Source organism: Coloeus monedula, assembly GCF_965178545.1.
Source record: "Coloeus monedula genome assembly, chromosome: 15".
Lineage (NCBI taxonomy): Eukaryota > Metazoa > Chordata > Aves > Passeriformes > Corvidae > Coloeus > Coloeus monedula.
In genome coordinates this window covers 14,455,441-14,480,044 of record NC_138795.1, presented here as the reverse complement: position 1 = coordinate 14,480,044, position 24,604 = coordinate 14,455,441, and the positions used below count along the sequence as shown (strand labels likewise).

The 24,604-nt window shown below is 38.2% G+C and overlaps 1 protein-coding gene across 6 annotated transcripts in view; it reads right to left on the bottom strand.

Annotated features, from left to right (window-relative positions):
* Nucleotides 1-24,604, bottom strand: part of TENM2 (teneurin transmembrane protein 2) — a gene marked incomplete at both ends in the record, with an annotated part of 482,831 nt that overhangs the window by 198,936 nt on the left and 259,291 nt on the right. For all 6 annotated transcript variants that reach the window (XM_082291373.1, XM_082291374.1, XM_082291375.1 and 3 more), the window contains one exon: nt 22,044-22,253. In XM_082291373.1, the coding sequence (XP_082147499.1) occupies nt 22,044-22,253 (210 nt within the window). The remainder of the gene's footprint in view (nt 1-22,043; nt 22,254-24,604) is intronic.

Sequence of the window (24,604 nt, the reverse complement as noted above, 5' to 3'; positions counted from 1 at the left end):
TGATGATTAGGACTACACAGACAAGCAGACTGTGCACTGAATAAATAGTGAAGCTAGAAAAGGACCACCAGGAGAATGGTGGGAGGGGTGCCCGGCTACCCTGGGGCACATTCCCAGGCTGGTCACAAAGCTGGGGGCTGGGGGGCCAGAGCAGTGCTCCAGCTTCTGGTACAATGCTTTACAGAGTAAGAGACTGGGCACAGCCAGCCTTATTTCTGAAAATCAGAGGCTTCTCCAGGCTTGATTATGCAGCTTAAGCTTCAGATCTTTTAAAGTTCTGTGTGTTTTATTTTCTTTGGCCATTTTGTTATAAAATAGAAAATTACTCTCAGTGAACAGAGACTGACAGCTTCAGCTGGTGAGCAGGAACTGTGGCCACCACCAAACAACACACAGTTATTAATTTATTTGAGGGTTATTCTTATTATTTCTCATCACAATAACATTAAATGATTTACGTTCATACACTGATGGAAAACAGACTTCATTCACAGTTTCTGTCAATAGTGCTGTATGTGTTACAATTTTGAATTTTCATTTGAAGTTTCCAGAGCTGCTTTGTTAGCTAGAGAGTTGATCTCAATTTTATGTTGACACCAAAGCAGAGCAGATTAACTTGGAAATGATGCCCAAAGCTTGAAGTGCTGTTGGATCATTTGTCCTTATTGAATGAAGGCAGATTTCTGCACTATATTACACACTGCTACTGGTGCCATGGTTTTAAATATTGTTCTTTTCATCACTCTTTGTCAATTATCCTATGTTCAGAGTATTTTTTAACTAAATAAATATTTGTGTGTGGTGACTGTCAGCATTAGGAGAAAAGTCCTGAAAAGCCAGCTCATAAATGAAATTCTGATTTCAGCAGATTCATTCTTCTCAGCTACATTTCCAGAATAAATGATCATCTCTAATATCATTACCTGAACATAGCAAACCTGGATTGTAAAGGGTCTCGGCAGTGAATAATGATAGGCATCAGAAGCTCAATGTTTAATTACTGAATAGAGTTTTCTGGAGAGTTAAGAGCTAATATCATTCACTTGCTGCTGTTGGCAGTACGGCAGAATATTGTGATTGTTGCGATCTGTCAGGGAGAAGTGATTCATAAACTTTGCTGCCTGCTCCTCAAATGCACAGCTGGTGGGAATAAAAAATGGACAGCTATTTATGGCTGAAAATCCCAACAGGAAATGTCTGACTTGAAACCCCCATGAAAATAAGTAGAAAATCTTAATGAGAAGAGGACTGTACATTCCTATACAGTGTGAAGCAGAAAACACAAATTAGTTACTGATATTCCCTTATACCTGTATGTTTTAGGAGCTAAGGGTAATAACTAAACTAATTCTCACGATAATTAACAAAGGCATCCCCCCCTGCTCAACAAAGAGAGTGAAGCAAACTGATTTTGGCATCTTAATATCCTCTCAATGTAAACTATGTTGGAAAGGGACAAAAGAAAGACTGAAGAAGATTCAAATGCCTACTTTTTCTTTTGCTACAAACAGTAGGGACACATTGTGAACTCTTCAGGGAACTCAAGAACATCTCCAATATCCCAGTGGCAAAGGTTTTGTGGGAAATGGCAGGTGTAGGTGCCTGACTCACAGACATAATATGACTTTTTTTCTTTCCATCAGTCTGTTCTCTTCTGTTCCAAACTACTGAGAAAACTGAAATATAGTGAGTTAAAGATCCACAACCCACCCAACCCAAATCTCAGGAACAAAATTCTTCTCACTTTATCCAGAAATGCTCCAACAGAGATTGCAGAAATGTTCAGAAGTGCTGTGAGTGTTCCTACAAGCACAGCAGCTCCCTGGGCTGAGGCTCCCACCAAAGCAAACCTTCCAAAACCACAAACTCTAAGCACCACAATTCCAAATATTCATTTTCAAAGACAATTTCAACAGGCAAGAAGACACATCTCATATATAGATATGCTGAGCAGTAGTAAGCACAAATGTTTGTTGTGGTAGTCATGAGGCTCCTTTGCCATAAAAAAATGCTCAATTTAAAAAGAAAAATCCTGTACTTTTCAGTATTGACGTTGCTTTGTATGCATGAATAGTTGTGTACATGTTTAAGAGTGAAGGCAAAAAGAAGGAAATTATTCTTTTTCATATAGGAGCTTAAATGGAGATTAATTCGTGAAAATCCAAAGCTTGATTTTAGATATTGAATACTCATTTAAATTTGTCTGACAGAGCTCTGTTTTCCACTCTCATCTGTTTCAATCTAGTTAATGAAATAATGCTTTATATAATAAATAACAGGGGAATTAAGCCAAGGAGTTAACAGTAAGCACTAAATAATGAATCGATGCAAGTCTGGCACATAGCTTAAAGTTGTTTGCAAAAGAAATACATCAGATTTGATCTTTAAAAAGGAAGCAGAGCCCTAAGTTACTTGGGAAGGGTGATCTCTCTTATTTTGTACCTGCTGGCAGAAGGCCCTGTGATTCTGACATGGCTGCAGTAAGAACTGAACCATTTACTGACAACTGGAAGAAGGAAGAATAAGAGGAGGTGGGAAGAAAGGAAAAACCAAAACCATCACAGAAAGGCAAAAAATAGAAGAGACGGAACAAAGTACAGAATTCTTCATCAGAGAAAGGACTAGCAAGAGGCACAGTGTGGCATGTGCTCCAGAGAGGTCAGCAATGAGAATCAGTTTAGACTTACACTTGAAAAGGCGAAGAAGGAGCAGCACCTCTCAGCATAGCAGGACATTCTCCAAAGGAGACACTGACAGTGGACCTGAAGCAGAGCTAATTAGAACCTCATCTTTACACAAATTATCTCGAGGAGTGCAGCTTTCCAGCTGTTTTTGACAAAGTCCAGAGTGCTGACAAAAGAGGCAGTTCAGCCCCAGCCCTCCTGCCCCAGCCCCTTCCCTTGCTGTTGGCAAGTGACACCAGCAGTGTGCTCTGAGTGACACCAGCCTGCCAATCCAGCTGGGACCAAACCTTGTACCAGGCTGGTCAAGCTGCCAGGCAGGAGCTTTGATGATCCAGCTAACACAGAGCTGCTGGAGCTGGCACAAAGGGAGGGAGAGCAGCGGCAGCGTGGAGCCAGGGGCAGAGAAGGCAGCAGAGTTGGGCTGATGGCAACCAGTGATGAAAATAGACTCCAAACTAAGACCGTGACAGCCTGTGTACATGAATGAACTCTTTCACAGCTGGCTATGGCACTCTCTGAGTGCTCACAAAGACTCTCTTCCTTTACCAAACATGATTTTTAGTCAAGTCTGTCCCGCATTTTGGCAGGTGACACATGCAGGCTGCACTTACAGGTATAACCCCATGAAGCTGTGTATCACTTTGATGAAAACGAGGTGCTTTATAAACATTAATGCATTTTAAGTCAAAGCTGTCAGTCTGCTGTGGAAGTGACATCAGTCAGCTCCTTTTTGGGAAGGACAAGGCGGTTCAGCCGTGGCTGCTCGCAGCAATGAGCTCAGTTTGAGCTAAGGCAGGGCTGACTTGTGCTGCCAAATGAAGGCAATGTTCTGTCCATAAGTCTCAGCTCTGGTGAATAATGGAAAGAAAAGCTCTCAATGTAGGCATCATTACTGAGACACTTGGAAAAGGGGGCCTTTTGGAAAAGCCCTGATCTGAGGATTGCTGCTTGTCAGCACCAGTGATTAATCTCCACGTGTCTCCATGCTGAGGCATCCCACCTTCTGGGCAGGAAGGAGCAGGGGCTGAGCAGGGTAGGGAGGAACTTCTGAATTGCGGTTGTATTTCTGCACTTTGAGAGAAATAGTGTAAAGGTCACAGTAATAAAATAAAATGGGGTTATAGCCAGTTAAATGAAGGGATAAAGGCATTCCAGCCCTACATATTACAGCTCATGTTTTTCCTTTTAAAAAAGGAAAAAAGCACACTCTTCTGTAGCTCAGGTAGGGTCTTTACTGTCTTTTACTGTAGGTTAAATATTGTGACTAACTTTCTTTAAGCACAACACTGAACAGTCTGTAGTCTACTCTATTAAAGTAAATTTAACTAATATAAGTGAGAACACAGCATGCTTCCTAGTATTACCTAACTTAATTTTTCTGTGGGCTGGCTATCAGTTCCGAGTGTTACATGACACATTCCCACTTCTTGCTCGGATCCTGGCCCCCCTGCTTTGATAGTTCTGCAGTGCTGTTTCCCAGCTGGAAGAATTCTAGGAAGAATTCCAGAACACATATACCAAACGGCTACTCAAAAATATCTGCAGATTTCCATGTCCACAGTTTAACAGAACTTAAAAAAAACCACCTCACCCTTGTAGAACAGAAAATGACAGAAAATGGGGCCAGGCTGAATAAATGAATCAGTTTAACTTCTGAAAGAAAAAATAGCTTTCTATTCTCCCTACTTGCTTTCAGATGGCTGACATCCATAAGGCTCTCTGTAGACATCACTTGGATTTCCACACCTTTCCTCAGTTTTAAACTTTCCATTACTTCCACAGAAAAAAGATCTGTTCAAGGATTAAATTAAATAAGAATTACTTTTGAGTGAAAAAAGCCCAAAAAACCAAGGACCTTTCTTACAAGTTTTCATAAGATCTTAAACGCCCTAGAAGCAATGTTAGAGCACTTGCTGCTGACAGACACTGAAGAGATTAAAAGCCACTGGAGTTAAACTGAAAACAAAACTTTTTCATAAATCACACTTTCAAATGTAAGCATCAGATGCTAATTTGAGAAGATTGTAGGGAAAAATGATTTGCACTATCCAATCCAAAACTTTATCCAATATATGACACAATTTCTTTCTAAAAATAAATATGTTACATATCTGCAATAACAACAAATAAAGATGATAAAAAGTAGCCTCAATGCTTAATAGTAATTTAAGAACAAGCAGGAGAAGAGTTTCTTAAAACAGTGTCCACTAACAATACTTAAAGTAATGGTGCTCCTCTGTAAATTTCTGTTTGGATCTAGCTTATTCCCAAACCAGTTTCAGTCATATTGAAACACAGCAAAACCAGAAAAATACTGATTTTCTACTTGAAAAACATTACCAAAATTTACCACAGGAAAATCTTTGACAAATTTCTTAGAGAAAATTTGATCTTACAGAAAGTCAGCACTGCTTCTTATGGCTTGGATCCTCTCCCCTGCTATTCAGGTACAAAACATTTCTACGCAAGTGGTGTGATATATTGTTTTCCTTTGCTTCAAAAAATAAATTCTAATTATATGGGTGAACATTCATGCTCTATGTAAAAGCATGCAGTTGTTCTGTAGAGAAAACAGATAAGTAATATACAATATATTTTTTCAGAATGTGTTTCTGATGCGTAATGAATGTTTTGTTTAAAGTGCTTCATAACAGCATTTTTACAAGGCTTTTTGCAGAAATTTCTTAAAACACAGTGAAATTGGAGCAGTGTAGCTGACTGTCTATATGAAAAAAACCCAAACCTGACAACAAACAAAAAACACCCCCACAGCCAACTCCCCCCTAAATCTTACCCAGTGCTGTCTCCCAGGAAATTGTGACAGATTCTATGAGAAACCTGGGTCCCGTGCACATTAGAAATTCCTTCCTGCAGGGTTAGCAGGTGTGGGCTATGTCAAACAAATTTATTGCAGTCTGTGCTAATCACCAGAATTATAGAAAACCTAGATGAAAATGCTCTGCATCCAGCTAATTTGAAGCTACCTTATGAGACAATAACAAGCTTCTAACAGTTTTCCCCTTTTTTAAAATACACTAATTATGCTTAATGTTCCCTGTCGCATTAGCTTTCATGGTAATTATATTTCAAAACTTTTGCAATTAGGGTACAGTTAATATTGTGGAATATTGCAATTATTTTTCATTGTGACACCTCTACTGAAAACTGGTGGCATAATGATCACATTGTTCAACTAAATCAGAACTGCAGAAATATGGCAAATGAACCAATTATAGATTATTATTTCTAATTACAGATAATGCCCTTTTCCTTGCTTTGTCCAGAACAATTTCCCAAATACCCAAACTCTTTCTAATTTAAAAAAAGAAAGCCCAACAAACTGATTTCTGCACCTTCATTTTTGTTACGTACATTCTAATATATCTATGTGTAATATATGAATATATACTGTACATTATCTGTTAATAATGTGTGAGCATGGACAGATGTGTACAGGCACATCAACACATACAGAGATAATTTACAGCTGATACAGGCTCAGTCAACTGCAGCTATAAATGTAAGTAGCACTAGGTGCTCACTCTGAGCAAGGATTTTACTCAGGGACTGAGCCTTGGAGGAAACTTCAAATGCATTATGAGTGCACTCTGCACCATTTCTAATTCAGCCCCACACTGCCCCAAAGAACATTTCCTTATTTCTGCTGTCCCTCCCTCTCTAATAAACTTAAGGGCTTTGGCTCTGTACCCTTAAGCCTCTTGCTCACATTTCCATCATTAAACCTAAACATCAACCTCCCCCCATTTACAGCCTGGATTCTGTTTATTGATGCTGAGTGAGTTCAAGCCCTCAATAAAAGACAACAGTAGAAATGCCTAAGAACTAATACATATAATTGTGAAAATTTGAGGTTCACTCTGGGGTTTTGAAGAGCTGCTTGTAATTAAACCAGTCTATAATTTGGTAGGACAGAACACTATTACATAAAAGTACTTCCTGAAAAAACACAGCAGAGGAGTTGGAGAGGTACTGCTAAAACAAGCAGCCAGACAGGTAATAGGAGACATTCTGTTATTTTCAAAACTTTAGCAATTCTGAGATTAATTATCATTTACCATTTTCATTCTTCATATGGAATTTAAATCAAAGCTCACTTAATTAAGTTTTCATTTAAATTACACTAAACCAGTGATAAATAAATCAACGATCAAATCACTGACTTCAAACAGAGAAGACCTTTACCAAATTCACTGGCTTGCCAAACCCCACCATCTGTACATTTCCCAGCTACCAGACTAATGAATTTCAAGGTTATATTACCAAGTGTAAGATATAATTTCTGGCCAACATCCGACAGTGGAAATAAAGTATGTCTAAAATGCTTTCACATCATCTCTGACATGAAAAGGTCTGGGAACAATTTTACATGACTCCTTATTCCGTTCAATAAAGAGCAATATAAGACTTAAGTAAAACTCCTCCAAAGATTATTTCAGGCAGAAATCTGAAAATTGCAAATCTCAGCTTATTCAATACTGTGTAGTAAGGTTTTCTTAAGAGCAATTGCCTGAACAATGAGCACATTTTCAAAATGAACTATAACTCTCTCTGCTCTGACCCTCTGAAACTCTAAAAGCTGATTCGAGTGATTAAATGACAGCTGCAAGTCATGAGAAATCTGGCACAGAACATAATTTTTAAAAATGCCTCAAAGTCCTGCCATCACTAATGTCTGTCATCACCCACCTTTCCATCATTTCTTGGCTCCTATTAATTGATTTTTTTTTTTTTTAAGTTGGCATGACTTATTTCTCTGGATGTAGTATTTTTCATGCAATTTTTGTTTCCATTAACTTAAGACATGCAGTCTCCACCATCTGCTGGGCACTGCCAAAATACAAGACAAATAAACTGTGCAGCGGAATGTGTTTCACCCACTCTGGGTAACATCATTTATGTACCTGTACAGATGGGAAGGAGAAGGTGACCCATGGAGGTTATGTTCATGTACATATGTATATATACATGTTCTGCATGAAAATCACCTATAAACAATACAGATTTCCAGGATATGGATAATAACCATACACATCTAGCAATATAAATATCTATTGAATATGTGCTGAAATATTACTGGTAGCAAATGCTATAATAGCCTTGAAATAATTCAACAAAGGAGTTAAAAACAGTCATTAACGGTTTGAAACAAGGGATTAGCTTCTTCTCCTCATGAGAAAAAAAGTAAGTATTCAAAATAAATAGATTTCTTTTTTCCTAAACTATTGGCTGCATGTAAGAGCAGTGCTCTAAAATCCATCATATTTGAAAATCGACTCATCTTGAAAGACTCCTCCAACATATTCTTAAGTGTCAAAATCAACCACTTTAATAAAATAACAATTCTACAGAACAAGGTTTTTTTGTTTGTTTTTTTGTTTTCTATGGTGTAATTTTGCCCAATTCTTTAAAAATTTTCTATCACATTGCAGATAAAAGTTTTAAGGTAATAATCACCTTAAAGAGTAATGGCTTCATGATTTTGAAGATTTAAGAAACAAAACCAATACTGACGTGCACCTATTTAACTGCACATCATCTCTACTGGACCCATTTTCTGGAGCAGTGAAAGCTGCAAGCACAGGTGTTAATTGCCCTGTTCTTCCTAATGAGCATCGTTTTCTATTGGACAATATTTGCTTTACTGACAGCTGTCAGAATTTTCCATTACTCTCTGCAGAGGATTAAAAAAGGCACACTTCATCATATGACACGCTGGGTAATGTCAGATTTGAGCACAGTGATGTCCACCCAGAAGGTGCCAGAAAACTTCACTTGGGAAATTCCATTACTTTTCTAGAAGAAACATGGATATCCCAAGTTCAATTAGAAATCCACTGCTATTTTAATTTGCTTCATTACATAAAAGTTTTTTCCTCACATGTGTTGTGTTTATAAGTGGAGACACAATTTTATTTCCAGAAACCTTTACGATGCAGTTTTAATTATATGCAAATTCCTGCTTAATTGATTAGTACAATAATGCCTATGTGAGGCATAACAATCCTCTATAATGACACAGCAGAACTCTATGTTGCTCTGAGCCACTGGTATTCAAGTATTCCCAAAGTGAGTGCCAATGGCTTTTTTTGAGCTCTTCCAATATTCAAAAGAGGGACCTAACTTTGCTGTTATTAAAAACAACAGCATTATATTGCTTTTTTTTGTCTCATCTTTGAGAAAATTCAACTTTTTTTTCCCCTGGTGATTCAATTTTTATCAATATCAAATCTCTTATGTCTCATAAAAAGGATTCAACCAAGCTCAATGGAGGTGCAGGAAGTTTGTTTCTAAAATCAAAACTTCTTCATAATACTGTCTCTGTCTTGACTAATATATAATGTTTATGGACCAGTCAATAAATCTACTATTTCAAGCTTGTGTATCAATTCATTTCAGATCCTGTAATAAGCTTTTAACACTTTCAGCTAAAAAAAAATGTGGCATAAAAGTTTCTTGTAAAAGAATCTTAAGGTTTACATCAAGTCAACACAAAACCTATCCATATTCTGATATGCATCACCTGTAAGTATGAGTGGCTTTAATGTCCTTATAACAAGTTGCTTAGCAGTGAGAATTCAGCTTGGAGAATCCTTTTGTTGGTTTACATTTTGCAACTGTGAAACAGAGATTGCCACACGAAAAGGTGCCAAAAGTAGCACTAGGCATTGAGTTAGAGAATCAAACAAGATTTAAGAACAAATAAAAGCAGGCAAGCAGCTTCATTACGTGAATTTTGATGAATAGGGTGCAAACAAGAAATCATTAGAGAGCCTTTAACCATCACCTAATAACACAAACTAATAATAAAGCACCTGGGAGAGCTGTAAGAAGAATCAGTTCCCTTTCATTCCATGAAGCCTGCCAGAGCAGGCAGAGCCCAGGCACAGCTCCTTCCCTGTCTGAGCAACTTGCTCTGTGTCTGCTCTAAACATTCTCCATCCCTGTGAGCATCACTCACAGAAGCATTCAGCAATATTCACATATTGTTGTGATACTATTAAATTAACCATGTCTCATACCTGCAACAGATCTCAAAGTGCAAATCAAAGGTGGAGAAAGCATTAAATCTTATGAAAATATGAACTGGGCAGTTTCTACAGGAGCACAGTGGCCTGGAGAGCCACTCTCCTGGCTGAGCTGCTGTGGGCAGCACTCCCTGCTCCCACCCGAGACATTTGCTCTGTGTTTGCCCTGCAGTGAGAAAACAAAAACTTAGACCTCAGAAAAGGAATACAAATCTAACAGTGGCTCAGACTGGAGACTAATGGGGGGAGATACAGAGAGTTTTGGTTAGAAAACACATGATGGGGTTAGAAAAACTAGAGGGGGAAGTTCTCCTTTATATCTTTCTCTTTACCTATTATTTTATGGTTTTGATAACATTACACTGAAACCAAAATCTGAGATAATACAATTTCCATACTGTTTTCTCAAACTTTTTAGATGCTTTCTCATCAAACCACCTGAGAGCATTTGTGGAAATTAGAATTAATTTAATAGCAAAGTTTTTGCACAGACTTAAACCTAATGGTCATATTTCTATAGATCCTCTCAATGTAAGCCTATAATGACAGAGCATTATTTTCTGAAAAAAACCAACAGAAACTTAGCAACTTTTTTGTTAATTAAATGAACCTAACAGATTGGTTATTAAAAACCAGTTCAAAATTTAAGATTCTAAGAAAAAAGAGCAAGTATTCAAGATGTATATTCAAACGTCTAGTTAAAAAACAAACAACCATCCCCCAAAAACCCAACACAAACCCCCAGGTATCCTACCCTTCTCCCCAAACCAATCAAACATCAAACCAGTTATCCAGACTTTGAATTTGTGCCTCTACATCCCTTAAGAATTTAGAAATTTGAATTGAATCTGCCCGTTCTATAAAGACACTACCACTCTATAAACCAGTCTATGCTCCACTGTGAAGAAACCACTGGATGCAGAGGCTGTTGATCCAGCAGGATCCACCAGTACTAATTTGCTCAAGGAAATGCCAAAGTTAAACATGAAGCAGTTGGCATCAGCTGAACCCAACGTGACTGCTCAGTGTTCCCCAGAAGAGTCAGCTGCACTGGGGGGCTCCTGGTCTCCAGGAGCAGTTGCTGGAGCTCCCCAGAATAAAACTGCCTTGATAAAGAGCTGTGTAACAACCCCAGTTGCTTTGTGACAGCAGGCTATTAATGGAAAGTCTTCCAAAAAAAGAAATCGAAACAAGGCTCTCTAATGCATTTGCATTTCTGGCATGATCTCAGAGGAACTGAGGAATCAAGACTGTGGAATCCTTCCAGCTGTCAACAATAGAAAATAAAGAGAAGGAAAAAGATATTTAGAACTGGCCTGTAGTTGGAAAGCAAAGGAAGAACTAAGTTTTGTGGCCATTTTTGTACGTCTGGATGACAACTGGTAGTGATTTGTATTATCTCCCTTTCTCCTGTAAATCATTTGGAAGGATGGCTGTGCCACCTGTGAGACAGGCTGGTCTTCAGCTGCTGACAGGGCTCTTAGGCAAGGTGAGTTTCCAGCCAGTCCCAAGTCTTTTCCTTAGATTGGTTTTGTAAGGACAGTCCCTCACCAGCCTTTCTGCAGTACCAGAACCACCAGTTCTCAGCCTGGTCACACACATCAATCTCCATAATCTCCTAATCCCATCATGCTTTCCAGTCAGACTCAAAGTAGAAACTTAAGTCTTGGAAATTCCTGAATTTCTTCAAGGCTCCCTGTTTTTCTCTTTGCCATCTTCTCCAGCTACAGACAGCGCTCACAAGTATAACTGACTGGCCTTAACATATCTACTAAATTCATAGAATAAATAGCTGGGGTTTTTTTAACTGGCTTCTGCCCAGCGCCTGGTTCAGATCACAAGGAGACAAACTATTCACAAATATCTAATTGAATTTTGCTACATTTTTAGCTGAAAAAAGATAGAAGAGAGAAAGAAGATTTGGAAAATGCAGAAACAATAATGATTCAGTTTTTGAAATTTGGAACCATTTCATTTTGAAGACTTTAAAGCAAATATTTTCACCTTTCATTTTGAGGATTTCAGTCTGCTTTTCCTTTTTTTTTTTTACCCACACTGAAAAGTAAAACAAAAAGGTTGAAACTTACAGTGAGAAAAAACCTAACCCGCATTTTCCTGTAGACTGAAGTGCTTCATATTGCCCTTCCTAACCAAATTTTCCAATTGGAAAATGCCAAATTTCTTCTTTCATCCCTTCCAAGTCTTACCAATGGCCTTTTTATTTGTTTGGCCTCCACATTACTCCTTTCTGGTTTTGCAGCAAGTTTTTCAGGTAAGCTGGAGATGCAGGTGCCAGAAGTGAACAAAATCTTTGTGGCAGGGTCAGGAAGGTTTTAGATGCCCAGTCCCTGTCCTCAGTCTCAGCACCTGAGAGAATCACTCAGAGCCATCCTCTACGACTGGAACTCCAACTCCCCAAACTCCCTCCTCTCAAATTTATAAATTATTATAATTATTTTATTTTTTCACATTATGTTTTCAGAAAACTGAAGCTCACAAGCTAACAAAGATTTTACACTTTTCCATGTTTGCTAGTCGCCATAATTGACAGGTTTCTATCAAGTAAAACACTTATCCACCTGTTTGCAGGAAAAAGTATTAACAAACATGCTCAACACTGTTTCGTTAGGCAGAACATTTCACACCTCATTACTTAACTGAGGAGTTAGCCTGGTGTTCAGTGTACAAAATTCCTGCTGATTCCAGTAGAATAAGCTATTTGTTTACCCAAAAAATAATTCCCATGTCATACACATTACAGATTTAATTATTCACTATGCAATATTAAAGTCCAGATTTCCAAGTTCTTCCCGAATCACATGGATTTGCAGTTGGGACTTCCCATTTCATTCCACACTAACAACTGTTCTCCAGGTCTGAAGGCTGAAGACCAAGAGGGACCTTACAAAATAGCAGGGTCAGAAATCTTTTTCTTAGGGAGTATTGAGACAATACTGAACTTTTCTGTTATTACAAATGGAGGTTTTGGGGCATGGCAGTACACAGCAAACCAGTCCCTCTTTTGCAGATTTTGAAAGATCTGTCAGCACAGTAGGAGTCCCAAATTTCAGGGGTTTGGTGTACATAGGCTTCTATGCCCACACATTATTTTTTATCATTTATAAAAAGTCATTCTCATTTTCTCCAGTGTTCTAGTTATTGCTCCTAAATTAGCAGAGCATCAGGTACAAGGAATCTTCTCCAAACAATCCAATTTCCATATTAAGCTGCCAGCTTCCCTTCCTTTTGATTTACTAGGTTGTTTTTTTCAGATCCAAACTATGCAAGATAAACACCGGTTATCACTATAACCATAAGGATGCTGTTATGGTTCTGCTTGTAGGTGTGTATCTATTTATTTCACAAATCATTACCCCCGACATGAATAAAAGGAGAGAAAAGCTCAGTTTCTGAAAATCCCACTGTTCCAGCCCCATGACACCCAGCACAGGTGCATTAGGCAGAAAGGAACCATTGTACAGGAGCGACGTGTGAGGCAATACCTTGGTGGGGCGAGGCAGGGATCCAAGGAGAGAGGAATGACAAATAGCATCCTACATGGATGGAAAAGGTCACTGCAATAAAAGCAACCTGGGGAACTGGGAGCAAGTGCAGTGCTGCTACAGACTGGAAGAAAACACAAAATCCAAACAAATGGAACAGAGCAAGAGACAAAACTTCCTTCACGTGTGAATGTCAGACTGAGCTGTGGAATCATTTTGGGAGCTGACAAAATGGAAAAAGATTCCCTCTATGCCTTGATGTGAAACCATCTGAAAATTAAGCATTTACTCAGGCCAGTAATTAACTTCTACAAACATTCAAAGTCCTTGACTTCTCTGTGTAACAATCTGTCAGAAACATAAATTATGCATATTTGCAATGTAATAGAAAAGGCAATGTTGTTTGGTTGATTTGCTTCCATGAGAAAAAAAACAACCCCTCATCTATAGTTTTAGTCCATAATAACTTCAAACATTGTGGGAATTACAAACTCCACAGGAACTGGTCAGTTCAAGACTTGCACTGGAGTTCCTGACTCCTTGGAGTTGTGCAGTGTCAGCTGTGCACGGGCCACACCAGGGCAGACACGGTGCAAGCAAAGAGCATCACCACAGAGAGCCCCACGAAACACCACGCTCAGCTCTGAGTGCAGCCCATCTGAACATCTGCTTGTTCTCCCAAGAGAAATTTGAGTAACCCTGCACCAAAATAAAGCAGTTGTTTAGTTGAGGAACCCCAGATCTTTATTACATTCCCACTGCAGCAGTGTCTGCACAAGGTAGCTAAAGTTGAGGCTGTAAGAAAATCCTGGTCTGCAAAAGCATTCACCTGCAGAAGATGTAGTGAGGCAGGCACATCCTTACAGGAAGGCTTAGGGCATTTGAAGAGCTGGGGTAGGAAGTAACAGGAAAGGATATTTTGCTTGGCTGAGCTCTGTTTTCAGCAGAGGTTTCATCAATAAAGCTCTATGTGCAAACCCTTTTAGGGCACATGCTCCCAGAGGGCAACAGGGCTGTGGCAGGGAAACACAAAGGGAAAAATATTCTGAGTAAAATGACACAGTACAGATTTCTTTCTGTTTATGCTGAAGGGATGTTGCAGACATGCATGGGAGAACTGCCAGGCAAAGAGTCAGGCATTAATAGGGGAAAAAAACCCAAAACACTGAGAATGATTAGTAACCACTGATCAGTTTCTCCAGTGATGTGCTGAAGTTTCCCATCTCCTGTACTTTTTAAAATAAGATTGAATACCTTCTGAAGGAAAAGAAAGTCCTAATTTCTATTGATTTCATCATACTGTATATGAAGACAAACTCAGTTTCTAGAGATGCTAATGTGATAAATAGGTGAAATATATTTACAGTTTGCCTGATAAGATGCTAATATTTATAATCATATTAGAAACAGGTATCAAAACTGTAAATCTATTAATGTAATTTTATAACTAGGAGTAATAATTAAGCACTAGATAAATGCACAGTTTATCATTTAAATAAACCAGAAGTGTATGGCATATCAGAATCAGAAAATCCATAAGACAAGATATTGACTCAGATGAAAAGTGCCTCCTTGCCTTCAAGTGTTTGTAACGGCACTTATTTGGATTTATAGGGAGAAAGAAGGAAGTTATTAAACTGTTGGCTATTACAAAACCAACCAACTAAGCCGCCCACAGAACCTTCTGTGTACAAATATTGCAAAATATTTTGAAACAATGATATCCTAAATTTGAGGTTCTCTACTTTGTAGCCCATGAAGCGCAAGCTTGCATATGTTCAACTCTTCATTTTCAATCAGCTACCAAATTGTGTTGGTAGCAGCTAAAAACATGAACTGCTTTCTAAATGTTGCCTTTCCACATAAACAGCAGCACTACCCACTATGGAAATTGTCAGGACTGTGCCACGGCCAATGAAAAGGAGATGCAGTTCAGAAGATAAAAAGCTCTGTATCAAAAGAAAAAATTATTAGAAAGCCTGAAAAATTCTTCCCATACAGCATGACTTACAGCAGAGAGAGTTAGCAAGAACAGTTTTAGCCTTTTCTACACACAAAGGAAAAACACACAAGCAGCATCTGGACTCAGCATATGAAAGAAGGAGAAGAAAAAAAAGGGTATTTTCTGCTTATAATTGTAGTATCCTCAGTGCCTTTCAGTTTTTGAGCAAGGTACCAAGTCTAGGCACTGATCTTCTTGGTGCAATGACAGAGCAGCAATATTGAGGCTTTATGTTTCAAAAGCTTCAAAAGCTTTCCAAAATTTCACAGTTATTGGTGATTTTTAAGTAGCTGCCATGAGACAGAATACGCATTGGAAATGAGAAAAGGCCTGACTGGCCACAGTCACCGGGTTGTGTCCCAGCCATCAGGGAAGCTGTCAGAAAGCAGAGCAATACACAGAGAAATGGAAACTTGGAAATTCAGTGCTGCAGCTGCTTTGCTGGGGGGCTTTTATTGCTACAGGGGTTCCCAGTTCAACACATTTACAAACCTTAAACAATGAAAAGCAGCTAATAAAAAAACCTCTCCATTTCTCAAAACCATGGTGAGCTTAAGAAAAATATGTAAACAACAGAATTCAAGTCTGTTCTCAATTCTATGGCTTTTTGTAATTCATTATCATTTTTATTACCATAGAACCTTCTGTTTGAGATTTGATTGCTGTTATTATGAATTCATACATTAATAAATAGAATGTTTCTGCAATATCTTAATATCTAGAATCATGTCTTCTGGCTGAAATTCAGACATCTGCAGGCATCATCAACACAGGGTACAGAGATTAGCAGCAGCAATAATATCAATAATAGTTGCAGCAACATGGAGCCGATACTTTAGAAAAAGCACACTCTTCGGTTTCAATGGGAAAACATTGTTCATGCTGTTCCCTCCATTTCTAATTCCAGTTCTAAGCTCTAAAATTAGACTCAGTGCTCAAGAGATGCAACAGAATGAGAATGAAACCGGACATTAAGGATTTAGAGAATTTAAGTGTTAGAAACAAATTTGGAGAAAAATTATTTATTTAAAGGCCTTGCTGCTACATCCACACACTGTTTAAGCAATATGTGTACAAAGACACTCTTGCTTACAACCTCAAAGCTAGGCCAGGCTCCAGAGCAGAAACAAATACATTATTTACTTTGAATTTGGAAACAGAAATGAAAATGATCAATCTACCAGCCTTTTTTTGCATTGCTGTAAAATGTCATCAGAAGAAAGTTCCTTATGGCATTTCCTTGGGAATATACTGAATAAGAAGCACCCTTTCTCAGGAGAATTATATACACAGCTGTAATGGAGGGCTGCCTTTTGGAGACAGTTATAGGAACTACAGGAAGTAATTTAGAAAACACAAACCTGGAACCTAAACTGATTTTAACTGTTGCTGCTCTAAGCATAACTTGACAAATTCTACAATGTGATATTCTGAAAGAGGTTCCAAAAGATGCTGCTGAACTCTTAATCATATACAGCAGTTAGGACAGGAAGATGGTGGAGGAGGCCAACATTTTCTTTCTGATTAACTGTTCCTCCGTACCTGATCTCAGAAGTGATGAACAGACATCAAATGAAACAAAACCAAAAGTAAACAAACACAACAACAACCAACAAGCACCAGAGAAAACAACACACTTTCTCCTGGCCCCAGCTGCAATATTGACAAGGAGAGGAAGATTCCAATTCCTTGTCTCTCTTGTTGCTGTGTTTCCTTCATTACCTACTGAGCTACCCAAACTCTTTTATTCAGTCTTTTATGCAAACCAAAGTCAATCCTTCATGAGGATTTAAAAAAAAAAAAAAAAAGCTATGGATTCTAGATTTTTCTGGCCACTACTGTATTTTCTATCCTGTATGTTGATAGGTACAGAAAATTGAGGTCTTAGTTCAGTAGGGGGTGATGCTTAATCACCTGAAGGCATGTAATTATTTTTCTATTGGATTCATTTATTTCTTAAAGATGACTATACTTCTATATATTGGTTTGCATTATAGAGTAGAAACTGGAAATAATTCTTTACATGATGCCAGATTGTAAGAGGGCTATAAAACAAACACTTCCAAGCACTCCCAGCAGAGGATCTAAAATAAGTCTCCCAGCTACAGTGCATTAGTTCAAGTTCTGGCTTCTTTCAGGAAAGATTTTTACAAACTGGATTAAACTGCATGTAGGTGGTGGTAATTACACATTAATAATAATGAAATTCTATAGACAGGTAGTATCTGCTGAATGCAGGAGACGCATCTAGATAATTATACTGAATGTAAAATGAAAACTGATATTTTACACAAGATTTCCACCCAACAGGGTCATAAGCAAAAGGAGTCTTATTCTTTATTTCAAGTCTAACTAACAGACAGCATTAAAGAACAGCACTTATTTCCTTCAAGCCAACCTGTTTCTCTTTTCTTCTCTCCTTGCTGCCAGAAACTGCTTGAGAAAAAATCGAAGCAAATCTTGTCTTCTAAGCAGCGTCCAAACTACTCCATGGACAGATATTGTTACATTGAGGCAAATGATTGGTATCATTTTTGTGAGCCAAAAAGACACAAAGATCGAAAATATGGGCACCATCTCCCTTCCAGTCAAACTTCAGCAAGTTCTTGGGAATCATGACAATATCTAAACCACAGTTTAGAATTCCCCCCAAATCAAAATACTCCAGCGGTCATTCTGCTTTTACTTTCTCACTGTTAGAATGGCAGAAGCTGATGCATGTGTCCAATTATGGATCCATTATATGAAAACCTAATATGGGAGTAGGTATATCCTATGGCTTTTACTCAGTTGAAAAATGAACAAACAGTTTTTGTGTTGTGAGTTCAAAATTTGGTTTAATAGCAGTAAATCCTCTACAGTAAAGGCAAAGGTGCAGATAACAGAACCCTTCTCTTTTTTCCATGTAAGGTTGAAAAACAGCCTGTTTTATTGTATTTTGACTGAAGACATTAAGATGGCATTTCAACAAGCTGAGTCACCTTACATTACCAGAAAAAAAATATATGAAACACATACAAGAAGAAGAAATAAACCTATTCCTACAGCTGTAAGAAACCATCTCAGAAAATGGTATGACAGGAACTGACCTTCTTTCAAAAGAAAAAAAAAAAAAAAAATCCACTAACTTTTCTTAGGTAAAAGGTCTCATTTCCTTCTACAATGTTTGTGTTTTTCAAAATACTATCAGCAGGTGCACCAGATTTCAAAAACCTCTTGTCCTTCATCACATATAATTGTGCTGCATATTATATTAAGAAATACAAGCAGAGGAATGTAAGTGATGGGAGTTCAATTAAAACCAGCATAATATCTCGTTGCATAGAAAATGATTCTGCAACTGAAACAGGTTCTAATGAGAGAAAAAAGGAATACATTTTCACATATTTTTAATTACACAGAACTTTCTCGAACGTGATTTTTAATAATATATTCCATTAGGTTAACATCATATTTAAAGAAAGTGCATTTTCTGATTTCATTTCAAGTCTGATTTTGAGCAATTATTGTGTCATTGTTCTGCAGTAGAAAGGTTGAATTCATTTACTGTGTGGTTATGCTAGTTATGATTGATGTCGCTTCTCCAAATGATAAACCAATCACCCCAATGATGTAATGTCATTTTAAGAGTGCTATAATCACATTTCTCTCAAACTGGGAGTTCTGATGAGTTCTAACAAAGATTTATTGTAGATTAAAGGCCTTCATAATATCAACAATAGATTGCTCATTTGATAGAATATTTGATTAGGTAATTTTTTTAAGCAAATGATTTCTTTCATATATATTAAGAATGGCTCTTGTGAAGGGCACAGGGCAACACATGTGGATGAGTGTTATCTCATATCCAAAAAGGATAAAGCTGTTGAGGAGCCATCCTGTAATTACAGAGCTTGGAGCAAGAGAAGTATCCAATCAGACAAACAAGAGGACACTTCTATTGTGTAATTAGTAGAAGACATTGGTAAATATTAAAAAAAAAAAAAAGAAAAAAAAAAGAAAAAGAAAAAAAAAGAAAAAGAAAAAAAATACGACCAGAGCCTGATCTACCTTTCCTTGTCATGTAGATGGCAAAAGCTACTCTGCAAGTCTTTCAGGGATAGGGCTAAGCCATAAAAAGTAGTAACCTTCTCCAATTTCATGTATAAGTCATTATCTGTGGTATTTTCTTATAAACTCTCTAAAGAAATATTGTGAGAACTAAACAAAAGAAATGACACCATTAGGAAAGGGTCATTATTTTCCAAAGGATGCATTAAGTCCAGAAGAACTCATGCTACAGAACCCTCTGTGGTGATCAAGCAATTATGCACGTGTCTGTGGTAAAAAAATACTAAAAAAGGATACCTGCACCTTATACCCTGAAAATTTAAAATCATTATATATTATGTGACTGTTTAATAAAGAAGTAAATGGGATATGGGGGGAGAAAAGTGTTAAAATGGAGAATAGACAAAGCAAAGCCTATCAGAGGATGCCAAAAAGGTTCTTTCGGTCAGCCTTCAGTAACAATTGTTAAACATGAAGCTTTTAAGGATAGAAAGAAACAATGATTATGATTTAAAATGAAACATAAAGAGCTCTTCCATCAAATTTTCTGATGTTCTTTTATTGCTACTTCCTTCATTTGGCTTCCTAACAAAAGCCGTGCTGGTTCCCTCAGTCCCAGCAGTGGCTGTAATTACCAAGTACTCAAGCATCCTCCAAGTCTCTTTTTTTAGTTCACGTTCCCTGACCTTAATTTTCTTCTACTTATTTCATCCCTCTCCCATTTACTTTTCCCATTCCCTTTTAAAATCTCATCAACTGCTTGATCCACCACACCCTTTAGACAATGTTCTCTCTTGTTCTTTATTCTGTTCTTGAGCCCTGAACATTCCCTGTTCCTGAGATGAGGCAAGCATTCCCCAGCTCCTCCTGCACATAGGTAACAATCCACCATCAGCCCAGGAAGCAGAGCTGCTTTTTCCATGAATATCCCTTTGCATTTCTCTGCCCTAAGGCCCCCTTGTCATTTTATTTCTCTGTTACTTGGACTCACAGGTGCTTTTGTGGTTCTCCACAAGCTGATCTCATTCTTAGCACCCTGCCATTACCTCTTTCCTATGCCACCATCTTCTCTGAGTATTTTAATGTCCTGTGAAAATTCATTGGGGAGCTCCAACTTGTGCTCACTGTCTTTCAAATAACTGCTCACCATGCAGGAATCTTCCCCCTTACTCTTTGTTAGGTGAAATGCTTCCTTGAAAGCATTTAGTGACAGATTTTGCTGAAACCCTTTTGACAACACAAAGACCCTTCAATCAGCTGGATCACCCTTATTCAGAAATGGCTGAGCCTTGCAAAGGACCCTTGAAGCTACACTGACTCAAAGATAAATCACACCCACTCACTTCCTGACCCTCTCCCCATCTCCATTGTTTCTACAGAGTTGCCCATTACAGATTGTGAGGTCTGCAGCTCCCAGATCACTCTCTGAATCTCTTAAAACCCCCTCAAAAGTGGCATCATTTTTTCCATAATAATAAACTCGAGGAGCAAGGAAGCACACTCAATCTCTGAATTATTATTTCTTTGTGCAATTATATTTTAGCATACCTGAACAGGGTTAAAGGATAATTCAGGATGGAAGGAACCCCAGGAGGTGCCTAGTCCAGTGTCCTGCCAAGCAAAGGCACCTCTGAGGTCAGAACAAGTAGCTCAGGATTTCAGCCAAAGTGTTCTTGGAAAGCTCCAAGGACAGAGACTGGACAGGCTCCCAGGGCCACCTGTTCTAACCCAATGCTTAGGGAAGAATTTATACCAAATATCCACTCTGAATGCTCTGTTTCAGCTTCTGCTCCCTGTCTCACCCTCCCAGCACACACCCCCAGCCCCTGTTAAAGGGGGGGTGTTCAGGTGTGCTCTGTGCACCCCAGCAGTCCCACACCACACAGAACCTCCAGTGTTGCTCAGAGCTGCCTTGTTACAGCAAAGAGACCCCTCAGGCAGACCAGAAACTGCACAGAAGCTCTAAACCTATCATGTTTAGTTAAATAACACCCAACATATATCTATGATTAAAAAAAAAAAAAGGGAGCTAGAACAGCTTCTTTTGATTTGCCTGCATTTCTAAAAAGGGATTGCATCTTCATTCTTCAGTTTTTGGCTGTCAAAATGAAAAGTCATCACCTACTGATAAAAATTAAAATAAAAAAAAAGAGAAAAAAAGAAGAAAGCAAGCCCTGGGCACTACAGATTCCATGACTGATAGAGCTGCAAGTGTTTTAAAATAGTGGCCTAAAAGACAAGGATTAACTTGCTGAAAAATAGCAGATCTTAGTTAAATGCGACATTGTAAGTATAGAAGCAGACAGATTTGGAAACAAGAACAGACACAGACTGGCAGAAGCAACGTGCATTTTTAGATACAAAACCTCATCACCAAATGACATACTAGATTAGCTCATGCAGAACGAAGAACCATTGTGTGTACATTTCTCTCCTACCAGATGCAACGAGGAGCAGGAAACCTACTTTGAAAAATAAATCCCACTGATGACAAGAATTCAATAGTATTTTTATGCTGCTTCTACCATACTTCAGACTAAAAAATCTCTCTATAGTAAAATGAAGGAACACCATATATGATGGATTGTGTTTCCAGGAATTTTCCATTAAATGAACCAGTGAGACTTTCTTTGCCCCATTTCCATAGATGCTCTCAGTTTTGTGCTGATGCAAGAACACATTTGCACATTAAAAAAGAATGCATAAAATTGGCACAAACATGTCACAAACAAACTCCATATGTTTGTAATTTTCTTACCACTGCTGGAAGCCTGCTGTGGCCCTGAACACGCTCTCAGCAGATATGAATTGGGAGAGAACTCCTCATCAGGATTGGTGTCCATGATTTGATGGGACGTGTTGCTGTCTAGCAATGGCATCTGGCAGCTAACTGGTGGAGGATTATGAGAACTGGGCAGCTGAGCAGATGGGAGAAGGCTAGACGAGGATGTAGGTGGAATGGGACGACCTGGGAAAGAGGACACAGGGATCAAAGATCAGCAATGAATGTAATGAAAAACCCCACCAGCCAAGTAATTGCACTGTAACTGCCCATGGTTACACTTGATTACTGCCATGCACAGCCCCTCAATCTCTGCCCTGGTACCAACCTGTCCCTTTGTATCACATTTCCTGAAATTACATCACATCTGTAAATCTCTTAAAATAATAGTAATGGCCTGATTGATATTTTATTTTTTTTTTAACCAGGAAAATTTCTCCAGCACAGGAATCTCTGAGGCATTAAACAACCATATCAGGGCTTTCTCCAAGCTAAGGTCCTTCCTGTGATGCTGCGGATCTTCCCAGAGCCCACTGAGAGATGTGACAGGAGGCACAGGGGACAGCAGGACTGAAAGGCAATTATTCCACTTTAGAGATGGGTTAAAGCTGGAATCTGGGCTGGCTCTCTCAGCACTGCTGTCCTTCCTCACCCATTGCCTTCTGCACCAGAGCTGCAGGAGCAGAATTTCCTGCCCAGCCAGGTTAGTTCCAACCCTGAAGCCCAAACCCTAACGGGTACAATACCTCAGCCCACAGCAACAACATGGTCTTGGTCACCTAAAGCAATGGCATCAAGTCAACAACAACATTCATACTCATGTATCCTATTCTTTTGTCAAGTCCCAGAACCTTACACCAACCCATTCCATCAAATGCACAGAGATGAAGACAGGTTTTTTTTTGTTTTGTTTTGGTTTTTTTGGTTTTTTTTTTGTTTTGGTTTTTTTTTTGTTTTGCATTTCAAGTTTATCTAGTGCATTGAAGAAATCCTTCATGAATAATTTAAATGTAAGAAAATATGACCTTTGTGATACTGCCAAAGTCTGTAAGGCAGAGATCTGCTACAAATGTTAAAACACAGCAAAACTACATCAAATGGTGTATCCTTATTGCCATCATTCTTAAAGAAAGAGTAGCAGAGAAAATAGACACTGATTTGCTCACTAGTTACATCTTCATTTTTGAATCAAGGACCTCACACTTTATATGAATTATCCTGGGGTTTGTACCATTAGGTAAACTTATGTAATCACACAAGAAACTCCAAATGAGAGGGGAGAAAAAGGCAAGAAAATGAAAAGTTCCAGCTCCCACATATAAATTCTATTTGGGATGCAGCAATCAACCAAGGGCACATGTAGATACTGAAAACCACCAACTTTGCACTGCCTGGTACCAGCAAATAGCATGAAGTACTTCCTTCCCTTCAAAAACTTTTGAAATAAAAAAAATACCAGAACATAGGCAAGTGACTTCCATCATTATTTTTTACTGTATTTTTAGCACTGGATAAATTGATAAGACTTGAATGACCAAGTTATTGTAAGACAAAAATCAATTTAAGCTACTCCATAGTAACTCCCATCTACAATCTTTTATGCTACAGAAAATTAAATATGCATTGAATACTTTCATTGTGGACTTGCATTTGAGAGGAAATAATTTTAATATTGATGATAGGAATAATTACTGTTATTATTCATGCTTATGCTATTCTTATGAAATACTACCATGAATATCCTAAACATTCAAGGGAAGTTTGAGCAAGACCAGCTTCTAATTATCTCTTTGCAATGTGTTGCAAAGAAGCAGAGAGGCTGAGGTTTGACACACCTCTGACAGGAACGTGACACTCGTGCCCACTGTGTGCATTTAATTTTCACATATGCTGGCTCTGCTTCAACACTGTGAAGTTGAAAGCAGCAGCTTTATAAATTCTAAATCTGCATTTAGTGCATGTATCATATGGAAATATATTACTATAACATAAAACTGTTAGATGTGTGAGGGTATGAGATGAAGGAAAAGATTTTTTCCTTTTGTGGAAACTGCATATGGTATTTTAGAGCAATTTAGGAATATTTTTGTAGAATACATTGAAAAATGATAAAACCCCCAAACCTTAAGAATTCCTTTGTCAGGAATGCTAATGACATTGTTACCATCATGAAATAATACAGCCCAAATCCCTAAAGAAAAGGCAAAATGTCTAATTACTGCAACTCTGTTTGTAGTTTAGAGGAAACAGAAGGTATGAAGCTGTTAAATGTTGCATCATTTTGGTGGGAAGTTGGCTCCTGAGGAAGATCTGTCCACAGTCACGCACTAATGGGAAAACAGAGATGTCTGTGAGTCACAGAACCTATTGCAAATCCATCCTCTGGTTAGATTGCCTAATAAACAGCCAAATTTAACTAAAAATCTTCTTGTGGTTGGGACATTCTTGATCTTTCTATCAAGTTGATTTTTTTTACATCTACTAAACCTTAAACTTTCCACTACAGCCTTTCCCTCTTTGAGGTTCTCTAAAAAGCA